Source organism: Muscardinus avellanarius, assembly GCF_963383645.1.
Source record: "Muscardinus avellanarius genome assembly, chromosome: 7".
Lineage (NCBI taxonomy): Eukaryota > Metazoa > Chordata > Mammalia > Rodentia > Gliridae > Muscardinus > Muscardinus avellanarius.
Window position 1 is genome coordinate 29,205,680 of NC_137793.1, and position 12,731 is coordinate 29,218,410.

A 12,731-nucleotide genomic window follows, 5' to 3' on the forward strand; every position below is an offset into this window, starting at 1 on the left:
AACAGGGTCTCACTAAGTTGCTGAGAGCCTCACTAAGTAGCTGAGGCTGGCTTAGAACCTGTGTGATCCTTCTGTCTCAGCCTCCCAAGCGCGGGGATTACAAGCGTGTGCCACCACGTCTGGCTGCCTTCTCTAGTTTTTTTAAATGCAGAAAACCAAAGAAGTTTGATGGAGCAAGTTACCAGGTCTATATAGTGTGAATTATTTAACCTGTGGTTTTCTTAGGAGAGAACAGTATCCAAGCAACATGGTAGGAAGAAAAGTGGGCTCCAGAAATGCTTCATATTAGAACTGCTACCATCGACTGAGCCAAGTGTTCTGCTTAATACTTTATAGATTAGCTCCCTAATCCCCACAGTAACTTTATAAGACAGATTGTCTATTAGTATCTCTATTAATGGTTGAGGAAATTGAGGGTTAGAGAGACAGTAAGTAACTTGTCAAGGTTATATAGATCATAAAAGATGAAGCTGGATTCAAATCTGGTGACTGAATCCAGAGTCTACAACAAAACTACAAAGCTATGCTCTGAAGTTCAAGGAACCCAAGAGAAGTCTGCGTAGTTGGACTCTTGTCCTTGCTCCTGACAATAATGAGGCCCAAAGGGACTTCTCCTCTGGGAGGAGAAGCCCAGTCAGAGACCCCAAGGGCTGGTGAGGGTCATCAACCACATCAGAAAGGTGCCAGCCTGGGAAAGCCCACCAAGGCTGCTCTTAGTAAGGGAAGGAGGGGCCGCTCTGGCACACAGGTTAAGGGGCTGAACCTGTTAGTAGAGGGATGCTCTTATTTTACATTAAATGCCCACCATGGAACTGACTTGTGCATTTGATCCCCTGACAGGATGAAAGCCACTAAAGCAACTAAGGAGAGAAAATTATTCCAGGCCCACAGGTTCCCCCTACAACCTGCTTGGCAGAATCTTACTTATTAAAAGGAAGGCAGCTGTCCATGGTACTAAGGAGTGCTACAAGTAGGAAACCAGGGGTTGAGACTTTGCAATCCCTCAGTAAGTGTATCAACTCCCAAAGGACCTCAGCTGCATGGACAAATGAAGTTGCTACACAGGGCTGCTAAGACCAAGATCAAAACTGAAGGATTCCTGAAGCCCAGTTGATTCCCTTCAGATAAACCTGCCTCATACCCATCGAATGAACTTTGACAAGACATGATTTCTGCTGCCCTTCCAGTCTTGCTTACATCATGCTCCCCTGTGCTTTCTGGGATCCAGGGATGGTGACCTTCTTAGAGCTCCTCTAATTTGTGATGTTTCATTCTGTCTCAGGACCTTTGTACATACTGGACACATCTCTTTGCTCAGTTAGCTCATATGCTTCCTCTTTCATATCACAACTCAACAACCAGTTCCTTGGCAATGCCTCCTTTGTTCTTCAGTCTAAATTAGTTTCTCTCTTTTTATAAACGCATTCATAGGGCACTAAGAATGTGTGCATGTATGTCATTGTCAACATGATTTACCTTATGATGTGAGACTATAATGCACCAATATAAGAACAAAAAAATCTATTCTACTAAAAACGCATTCATAGAACTATATTCCCTTCCCTCACAGAATGTATGTTTATAATTGTATACTCATTAGTGTGATTTACTGATGAACGTCATTCTGAAAGCAGAAAATTTGTTTCTTTTCACTTTTGTATCCTTAGGTTTAATGCAGTGCCTATCACGAAATAGGTGCTCAGTGAACAGCTACTGAGGGCTGCGCTTGTATTTTTACTTGATTTGGGTCTATTTAATAAGTTCCATGTTGGGTCAGGTAAGAATCTAGGTCAACTCATTCTTAGCCCTAAGAAAAAGAGCTCAAAAGATACCATAGTTTTCATAATAAAAACAAAAAACATTTTAAGAGCAATGTTCATTTACTGAAAATCTAAGGCTGCCTCTTGTCCTAGAAAAATACTAACCCTGAAATGGATTTTGATGGTCCTGATGCATTAATATCAAAGTTTACCCACTTTAAGCCAGGACCTGTTACACATGACAGGGACCAGTTGGCTATAGATTGAAGGAGAGGATTCATGAAGAGGTGTCATAAGATTTAGTAATGTTTTGCTCTGATCTGGTGCTAAACACAAGGCATTGGACCTCAGAGATTCTAAAAATATCTGGTAACTAGGGCATAAAAAAGCAACATCTTGCAGATTACCCAATTGTAGAGCCAAAGGAAGAGTCTAGAAATGAGCTGACCCAGATAACGAATTCAACAGAATAGACTCCAGTAGTCTAACACTTGCCTCTTCTGGCTTTGTTGTCCTTCCAAGAACAATCAGAATTGTATTAGTCCCTGTTTATTGACCATTTACTTGCAAGTTATTTCTGAAGAGAGAGAGAAAGAGAGAGAGAGAGAGAGAGAGAGAGAGAGAGAGAGAGAGAGAGAGAGAGAGAGAGTGTTTATATTTGTAACTAGCATAGTCTTCTTGGTAGAACTCTTCTCTACAGATGGTGAAATAGAGGAATAGGAGCTGGGATAAATTGAGAAACATGTGAAAATTTACACAGTCAGAAAGTAGTAGAGCTGAGGGATAAGACTGTGCTGACTGGACTCTAAAGCCTGCGTTCTCGACCATGATGCTGATGTTACTCTAAGTGCCGGTCCCTGGAGGTCATGACCTTTTCTAACCATATCTTCAGATCACTTGTCTTGCTGTTAACTTAATCCTTTCTATACACTTACTTTGTAACTTAAATGAGTTATTCAGTATCTATGAACCCATAGAAATGACATATAAAATTGTATTTTCTAATATTCATTATAATAAATTTACAATTATAAAAACAAAACGTCTATATATGGCTCAGAACCATCTTATCTGCCACCTCAGTGATATCTACACTGTGTTTTGGAAAACTTACATTATTCTTTCCCAAGCCATATTTCTTCCACCTCCTTGGTGGATAAGAGGTATAACAGAAGGAGGTTCTAAACAACACGTGATTTAAGTCATGCCTGGTGGATGGCGTTTTTCTGAAAAATGGCCGCCTTTACCCCAGAGGTGGCTACACTTCAGTGACAAGAAGCCAAAGGGTCCCAGTTTGTACACTCTTAGTGCTTAGGGCATTCTGGTTGAAAAGAGGTATATAGATATCAGTTATCATCATCCTCATGATGACAATGATTATTTTACATATGGCTGCTTTAAGGGTGAACAGCACGGTCTCATTTGTATGCCGGCATCTGGCAAGCTGTCACACATCTGCAGAGTATAACCTAAACTGCACTATTAATATTTCCCCTTTGCATTCTCCCCAAGGCATCTGTCTCCCCAAATGCCTAAAGAAACTTCCCTCCCCCTTGAAGGCCTTAAGGCGAAATTCAGAAAACATGTCACTTAGACTGGGGAGAGCAGAAGCTCAGCCTGACAGCCAGCCGAGCCTGAGCAGGTTCCTGGCTCTTGGAATAGATGTAAAGAGGGGAAGGGAATCACCACCCACGGCCATCTATTAGCAGCTGCACTGCAGGCAAAATCCGTAGGCAGGTTCTCCTGGCCCCAGACAGTGTGTCGCGTCTGTTGTGTGATCAACAAAAGATGCCGAGCGTAGTCCTGATGGTCAGTCTTCAGTGTCTCCAAATCTGTCTCATAAGCTCCAGTATCTGATTAAAGATGACTTCCCTAAAAAGTCTTTGGGGATTACTGGGCGTTCTCTGTGGGGGAGACTAGATATATAACAAAATAAGGTCTTTTTTTCATCATGGACACACAGCTAGAATATTTTTTTTTCAGCCTGCCTAGCAGTAAGAGGTCTCTATCCTGCAGTAAGAAGCATCACGTGGCTATGTTCTAGCTAATGGAATGAGGGCTTATTTAGGGCCTGGCTCACAGGCATCTCCCCTGGGCAGTCCTCCATAACCTCCCCCTTTGCTGTCCTGCTATAGATAAGCTTGGTGACCCTGGAGAGGGGGGAGATACAAGATGGAAGAGACCCAAGGCTCTGAATCTTTGATTGAAAAGCTCAGGCTCTCTTGTCCTAGACAAGTACTATAATTGTGCATTTGAGCCATTATGGGATCTATTTTTATATCAGAATATTCAGAGATTTACTATAAGTTTTAAGTTAAGTTTCTTGGTTAGATGTCATGAATGGCTATTTACTGGGTACCCCCCTCCCCACTGACCTCCTTCTACTCCTGACTTGACACATGGAACCAACTTTCTAAACACAAAGTACTTCATGCATCGGAATGTAGGAACGGATCCTAACAATTCTCTGTTCTCACAGAATTTACGTTCTAATGCGGGGAAACTAAAAACACATATCAAACATTTAAAATAATTATAAGTACCATGAAGATAAGAGAGACTGAGAGTTATTGGTGGCTACTAGGGAGTGAGGGGGAGAAGTGTCTCTGGAGATGACATTAGACGGGGGCCTGACATTAGCCTCGTGACCTCTGGGGCAGAGTATTCCAGGAAGAGGGAGCAATAGGAAGAAAGAAAGCACAAGGTTTAACTAGAAGCAGAGAAGCAGTTGGTTGGCTGAAGCAGACTGAACTAGAAAAGAGTGGTGTGACAGGTATCAAAGAGGGACTCAGGGCCTGGATGGTGCAGAACTTTATAGGCCCAGATAAATAGCTTAGCTTAGATATAAGTTCAACAGGAAGGCATTGGAGTGTTTTTAGCATGGGAAGAAGGACAGATGAAAAGTGTGTTGAAAGGTCTGCTCTGGCAGATACCTGGGGCATGTGTTTTGCAGGAAAGCAGGAAAGGAGACCAGAGAGAAAAAATGTTGCAGCCACACAGGTGAGAGGCAACAGTGGTTCATGCCAGTGAGGGGGGATGGGGGCAGGATTCAGAGACCTGAGTTGCTTTGAGATAAATGTTAGAGGAAGCATTGGCAGGGCTCATAGATTGGGTTGGGAGAAGGGGAAGCTGGAAAGTGCAAGAGAAAAAATCATATTGGTTTGTAGGCTAGTTGCTTGGCTGACTGGTGAAAACTGAGTTGGGAATTAGAGTGAAGAATCAGGTTTCTGGAGGGATGGAGCACACATGATAGGTACTCAGTAAATGGCCAAGTTTTATCATTAAATACAGGGCAAAGGTAGTGGGATGAAAATACAGTCTCACACATTCATACAGGAATTCTTTTGACTTTTCTAAATTTCAGTGAAGTGGGAGACAATAATAAATTACAGGGTTGCCGGGTGTGGTAGCACCTGCATGTAATCCCAGTACTTGGTAGGCTGAAACAGGAAGACTGCAGGTTCGAGGACAGCCTCAGCAAGTAAAGTAGTGAGAGTCCCATCAACTTAGCAAAACCCTGTTTCAAAATAAAAATAAAAATATGGCTGAGGTATAGCTTAGAGGTAGACTTACCCTAAGTCCAATCCCCAGAAACACACAACAAATAAATTACAAGGTTTTTATATCAAATATACCCTTGAAGGGTAGAAATAGTAAGGAGGTATGATGTGGGCTCAAAGGCTTAAAGACCCTCGGTAGATTTTTTTTTCTGGTTACAGATGTATTTGATCTGTGAAATGCCATCAAATTGAATAGTTATAACATGCACATTTTTCTGTGCATATTAAATTTCCATAGAGAGGTTAAAATGAGACAATATGCTGAAAGTTCCTAGTGCAAGTGCTTGGAACCCAACAGATGGTAGCCACTATTACTTTCATATTACTTTCAGTATGATACAACAGAAACCATCTCATGTATACCTGTGGTCCATGTTATGGACACAGATTATTTATGAACCTTTTAACAGAGGAAGAAATCCTAAGTGAACTTCAAGGTCTTACTGTTGTTAAAGTTACATCTGATTTTAATTTATGACATACAAATGTCATTGCATGAAGGAATCAGTTGAGAGTTCTAACCCAAAGCTAGGCCTGGCCTGCTACTTGTAATTCCTAATTTTCCTAACTCTATTGTAAGGATGAAATGTATTTAAATGTATTCAAAACAAATATATTTTATTTATTTATTTATTTATTTATTTATTTATTTATTTATTTATTGTGTTACTGGGAGTAGAACCCAGAGGCTTCCTACCTCTGGGCTATACACCCAGACATATTTTTTATATTTTATTTGGAAACAGGGTCTCATTAAGTTGCTGAGAGCCTCACTAAGTAGCTGAGGCTGGCTTCGGACCTGTGCGATCCTCCTGTCTCAGCCTCTCAAGTGCGGAGGTTACCAGCGTGCGCCACCACGCCCGGCAAACAAATGTATTTAAAACAACAAAAAGATTTTTGGTACTGGGGACCGAACCCATGGATATTCAACCTCCAAGCTATACCAGCAGCTTTATTTTATTATTTATTTTGAAATAGGGTCACACTAAGTCGCTGAGGTCTCAAACCTGCAATCCTCCTGTTTCAGTCTCCCAGGTACTGGGATTACCGGCATGTGCCACCATGCCTGTAATGTTTTTAAACATTATGCCAGTGTGTTTTTAAAAGGGACACATTCTTCTCAAGGTCCAGGCATCACAGCAGCTATTGTTCTTTCCTATACAGCTCTCTCCCCTCCCCCAAGCCCACTCATACCTGCTTACTCTTGATTTAGGCCAATTGATTTTTATTGGCTGCAAGGAAAGGATACTAAAACTTTGATTGGTTATTTCAAAGTTCCATAGGTTAATCCTCAGGTCATCAGCAGACATGTAGGTCTCATAGTCGCTGTTGACTGATATGGAGTTGATGTGATATGTGTGGGCATTGGCAAAGACTCTTCGCGGCGTGGCCTCCACCATCAGGTCCATGGGTCTCAGGACAGGCACCTGGATGCAGAGAGACAAATCACATTTACGTCCTTTATTACAACATGCAAAATCACAGCCGCATGAAAGAGCTCAAAGTTAGAGAGACTGCCTTGGTTCCTGCTCTCTCTGGTCCATTTTTCTGTGCTTATTTCTCAAAAGTATCACTATCATTTGGCCCTGATGGGAAATTCCATCTTTTATAAATTCCATACTCTTTTTGAGGTGCCTCCAGGTGGCTTCATCTCAGGGGAAGTGGGATTCCACTATGGGGATATTTCTTTCCAGATCTGTTGCTCCACTTTTATTTTATTTTAACACAATCATTTGAGAAAGAAAATTACAGAAAAATTTTAGAACTATCTCCTTCAACTCTAATAATAATAATAATAATAATAATAATAATAATATTTTATTATTAAAAAACTGGGGATTGAGGCTGGGAGTGGTGGCGCACGCTTGTAATCCCCACGCTTGGGAGGCAGAGACAGGAGGATTGCGCTGGTTCGAAGCCAGCTGCGCTGGCTTAAGAGACCCTGTTTCCAAATAAAAAATATAAAAAATAGGTCTGGGAGTGTAGCCCAGAAGCAGAAGGGCTTCCAGGAACCCCAGTACCACACACACAAAAAAATTATTATTAGTTTTTTTAAACTGGGGATTTGGACTCAGGGAGATTCTACTTCCAAGCTACACCCTCAGCCCTATTTTTTATTCCTGATTTTTTTTTTTTTTTTTGGTGGTACTGGGGTTCCCGGAAGCCCTTCTACCTTCGGGTTACACTCCCAGACCTATTTTTACATTTTTTTTTTTAAATTTGGAAACAGGGTCTCCTAAGCCAGCGTGCGCGGCTGGCTTCGAACCTGCACGATCCTCCTGTCTCTGCCTCCCAAGCGCGGGGATTACAAGCGTGTGCCACCACGCCCGGCTTATTCCTGATTTTGAAACAAGGTCTCACTAAGTTGCAGGGGACCTCACTATCTAAGTTCTTCTTCTCTCAGCCTCCCGAGTACTGGGATTACAAGTGTGTGCCACCATGCCCTGTTCTCCTTCAACTTTAATCTCAAAATTTCTTCTTTTTTTCATCTTACAGTTTTGGAGACATAGACCTTTCTGCTTTGCTTTGTCTTCAATCTTTACGGGCATTTCAGAAAAATTCATCATCACCCGAGGCTCAAGTATCCCCCATGCAGACATGAATGTGTAGGGTACCCAACATTCGTGTTGGTCTGGGAGAAGCTTGGTTTACACCTGTTCTCTTGGGATATCAATCAGGGAGTTTTCATTTTCAAGTTCAGAACTGTCTCAGTTTGGACCATAAGTTATATGATTACCTTACTGACATATAAAAGGTGCTCAGTAAGCATTTGCTGATGACCGAGTGAGAGCAAATGTCAGGAAATGTGAGCCAGGGAACCAGGCAGCTAAAATAGTTTCCCACAGACCCATCTCTGGCTAGAAAATAGGAACAAAGACATATCACCCTCTTGATTCTTTGATTTGTAGGTGAATTGGCTTCTAAAAAAGAGAGTAAGGACAGGCTAGAAATGCACATAAAACACACACGAACCACACACACACACAAGAGGAAATGACAAAAATGTACATAAACACACAATAGATACAACACACAAACCACACACACACACAAAAGAGGGAACAGACAAAAAACTCACCCCCCCAATAAAACCAAACCAAAATATATAACCTATGTGTAGTCTTTGAATAGAAACAAGAAAATAAAGGACCAAAATCTGTTTTTTTTTTTTTTTTTTTGGTCTTTTCTTCAAGCTATCATCTCTTGCAACTGAGCCCTGGCTAACTTGAAAGCAGTGGAGATTCGGACTGCAATTTCTGGATGGGCTTCAAGCCAGGAGGTGAGGAGAAACAGCGGAAGCTGAACACAGGTTGGATGCTGGGAAGTGCAGTCCCCTCAGCAGTGCAACCTTCAAGAAGACCGAGCTCTCCATCCTCAGCTCCGTCTCGAGGGACTGGCTGGCGTCTGAGGGAGTTTCTCCACTAGATAAGTGATCCAGAAGAAACAGGAGGCTGCACAGCGGTGAGGCTGGATCCACAGAAACTGGAGGTGGCTGTGATGAGGGTGGGGGCGCCTGTGGTCCCTGTCCACACTTCTGCAGTGGACGACGGTTCCGTAGTTTAAGCCTGGGAGAGCAGGGTCTGCAACACCCGGGTTCTGAGCACAGATTCACCCCAGACCGATAGGCTTTGGGACCAAGGGCAACTGTTCTGCTCCTCTGAGCTCTGGGTAGACGACGTGAAGACAGCAGCTGCGGTGCCCTGCCCTCGTTGTCTTGAGGGTGGCTGTGGGGACCGGAGATGTCTGCCCTCTGATGCACCCTCCCATCAACAATTTCAGCAACATTCACTGAGCACTTTGTAAAGACCCGGGACTTAACTGGTGAGGCACAAGTCACAGGGCTTGCCACCACGGAGGGGAGAGACTCGAGTGGAATCATGTCATGATAAAATGGGTAAGTGTCCCCAAAAGAGAATATGGTGCCCAAAGGGAATTGGCCTGACTAGGAGATCTAGAGAGTCTTTCATGAGAAGGTATGAATGGGTGGGATGCCAAGGATGAGTAGGGGCTTAACCAGGCCATCCTGGAGGGAGGAGTGCGCCATCAGAGGAGTGGCCTGTGCAAAGGCCCTGCGGCCAGGGAGAGCCAGGCAGGAGTAGAGGACCAAGTGATTCAGATGTTGAGAGGGACAGAAGCTATCGTGAGAGAGGAGGTGACAGGGTAGACCGAGGTAAGCTGCAAGAAAGAACTTTTACAAGCGGAGGTTGGCGGCACACGTTTGCCATCCCAGGACTTGGGAGGCTGAGACAGGAGGATCGCATGTTTGAGGCCGGTGTGCACTAACTGAGCAAGATCCCTTGATAACAAAACAAAAAATTAAAAAGGGCTGAGAGTGGGGCATAGCTTGGAGGTAGAACACCCCTGAGTTCAATCCCTAGCGCTCACACACACACACACACACACACACACACACACACGCACACACGCACGCTAGCACACACACAAAACAAAACAAGAACAAAAAACAAAAAAAATTCCCCAAAAATAAATACACAAAGTTCTGCCACTATCTAAAGAGAAATGGGAAGCGAGGAGAGGACTTGTGGTGACTGTGACATGACCAAGTTCAGGTTCTGATCGAATCGTGGTAGAGAGAGTGGAGACCAAGCTGGAGGACTGGCGAGCTAGAGATTTTATTTATTTATTTATTTATTTATTTATTTATTTATTTATTGTACTTGGGGTTTGGAACCCAGGGGCTTTTCTACCTCCAGGCTATACTCCCAGACCTATTTTTTATATTTTATTTAGAAACAGGGTCTCACTAAGTTGCTGAGAGTCTAAGAAGATGAGGCCGGCTTTGAACCTGTGTGATCTTCCTGTCTCAGCCTCCCAAGTGCCACGTCCAGCGAGGTAGATATTTTAAAGGAGTTTAAAAAAGAAGGTGAAGCCGGGCATGGTGGCGCATACTTGTAATCCCAGCATTTGGGAGGTGGAGACTGGAGGACTGTGGTTTGTGGATAGCCTCAGCTACTTAGTGAGGCCCTCTGCAACTCAGTGAGACCCTGTTTCAAAACTAAAAATACAGCCGGGCGTGGTGGCGCACGCTTGCAATCCCCGCGCTTGGGAGGTGGAGACAGGAGGATCGCGCAGGTTCGAAGCCAGTCATGCTGGCTTAAGAGACCCTGTTTCCAAATTTTAAAAAAGAGTATAAAATAGGTCTGAGAGTGTAGCCCAGAGGTAGAAGGGCTTCCAGGAACCCCCAGTACCACACACACACAAAAAACACTAACCAATAGGTCTGGGGGTGTAGCTTGGAGGTCGAATGCCCCTGGGTTCCACCAAAAAATAAAAAATAAAAAGAAGGTGGACACTAAGCCACACCATTGAAGGGCATGCCTAAATCGAGGTGTTGTGCTGAAAAAAGTGATTTTGTCGTAAGGAACGCTGCTCTGAAACATTTATGGGCATTTATGCTGTGTCGGGCATTCTTCATACACAATCTTGGGTAATTCTTTCAACAACTCTGTGAAAGAAGTATTAGTATAAAGTACTGTCTCATAGAGAGAACTTGGGTACGGAGAAGCCAAGTGACCGCCCAGGGCTGCCCAGCTATAAGAGGCACAGATAGGGTTTGAGCTTAGGCTCCACCTGCCACAAAGCCATTTTTCTTCCCTCTGTTTTTCACCCGCTGAAATATAAGTCAGAAGGCGACAGAGGCTCTGCGAGCGACCTGAGTAAATTGCTAGGGGAATTTATGGAATAAATAGCATCATTGACAGTAATTATGATAGTGTTAGTCAGAGCAGTGCTCTGCTTAAGAAACCTCCATCAGGTGCTGTAAGTTTTCAGGCTTTGAACAGGGCACGTGTGCTGTGCACTCTCAGAGCCATGTGCCATGGTTTTGTAGTTTGTTACAAAAGACTCCCCACCTGGAGCCTGTGAGAGCCACTGCTCCCCTCTGACCCCGGACACCGGAGCTCAAAGCAGGCTCCCCAGGGCCTCCGAAGAAATAGAATCTGCGAGACTTCCCGCGCCTGCCTCACGACTGTACATCATCTGCAGCGCTTTCCTGCGGCCGTGGCGACGGGGAAGGGGGCGTGACAGCCAGGATCAGAGGCATTACACAGGGGCCTGCCAGCCTCGAGCCGCGGCCTGATGTGACGGGCCCGCCCGCTAATTCAGGCTGTCATATTCCATGATGTACTGCGTAATGGGGAAGGGCTCCGGGAAGGTGTCAGGGGACAGGGCCTCTGATGTTTTGCTCAGATAAGGCAGGTGTGTGTGTGTGTGTGTGTGTGTGTGTGTGTGTGTGTGTGTAGGGGGACTGGAAGAGCGCCAGGTATCACAGTTTTCAAACATCATTCCTGTGTCCGGGTAAAGCCTTGTCCACTACCTGGTGATTTCTTTTACAAGAAGAAAGACTAGAAAGATATTTGGAGATAAGGGCAGCATCAGATAGATGAGAGGCTCCAGGGGAGGGACCAAGGGGGATCAGGGATGGGAGATGAAATCATAAAGAGTGTAATAGTAGAAATAATGCTCAATGTATACACAACCACCAATTTCAACATCGGAGACATGCATGGGGAGAGGGAGAAAAGGGGAGAGACGCGGTGGGGAGGGCCCCAGGAACTACGGACACGCATCCGACACTATATCCCAATATGATGTAGAACTTACAACCCACCAAATTAAAATAGAAAGAAAGAAAGAAAGACGTGGTGTACACAAAGAGAAGTTCGGTAGTTCAAGAAGGACAGATGAGGAAAGCATGTTAAGACCGTGTGCCCATCTGCTCTTTTGGGCTCAGGCAGAGGGAAGAGCTGGACACGCTTCCCTGTGTGAGGCCCGGGGCGATCTTAGGGCTTTCTCTGCAAAGCTGCTGAGGCCTTCTCACTGGGTATGTGGCTGCTGTTCAGAGCCCCACTGCACCTGCCCACCCCGCGGCCGCCCACAGGGAGAGCCCTGTTTGCCCCACTTTCCAGGGGAGCTGTAGGGAGAGCTCCTGTCCAATGCCACACAGAGAGCGAGTTGATGAGCTGGGTCTGAATCCCAGCGACTTGGCTCCTGAATGAGCACACTCAGCTGCCGTTAGACAACAGCAACTGGTTTAGCCCAGGGCCCTGGAAAGAAACAGGGCTGTGTCTCTGGGATGCTGAGTTGGGGAACATCAGGCACAGAGCCTCTTCCTGGGCCACTATCACTGTCAATGTTATCATCGATATCACCGCCATCATCGTCACCACCCTGGACCTCAACATTGTTGCCGTCACTACCATCATCAACACCTGTGTGTGTCTGGGGCACACAGTGGGAGGTCATGGTGTCTGGGCCTCACCCCCTTCATTATTCTTAGTACTATATGCCTGGATTTTCAATAATATTTTGCTTAAGCCACTATTTTTTTGGGGGGGGGAGTACTGGGGATGGAACCCAGGGGCATTCTACCTCTAAGCCACACACTCAA

At 44.6% G+C, this 12,731-nt stretch overlaps 1 protein-coding gene across 5 annotated transcripts in view; it reads right to left on the reverse strand.

Moving 5' to 3' along the window:
* The window catches only part of PPP2R2B (protein phosphatase 2 regulatory subunit Bbeta), a gene marked incomplete at both ends in the record, with an annotated part of 520,202 nt that overhangs the window by 56,495 nt on the left and 450,976 nt on the right, over positions 1-12,731 (reverse strand). For all 5 annotated transcript variants that reach the window (XM_080698198.1, XM_080698199.1, XM_080698197.1 and 2 more), the window contains one exon: positions 6,570-6,747. In XM_080698198.1, coding sequence (XP_080554324.1) covers positions 6,570-6,747 — 178 coding nt within the window. The remainder of the gene's footprint in view (positions 1-6,569; positions 6,748-12,731) is intronic.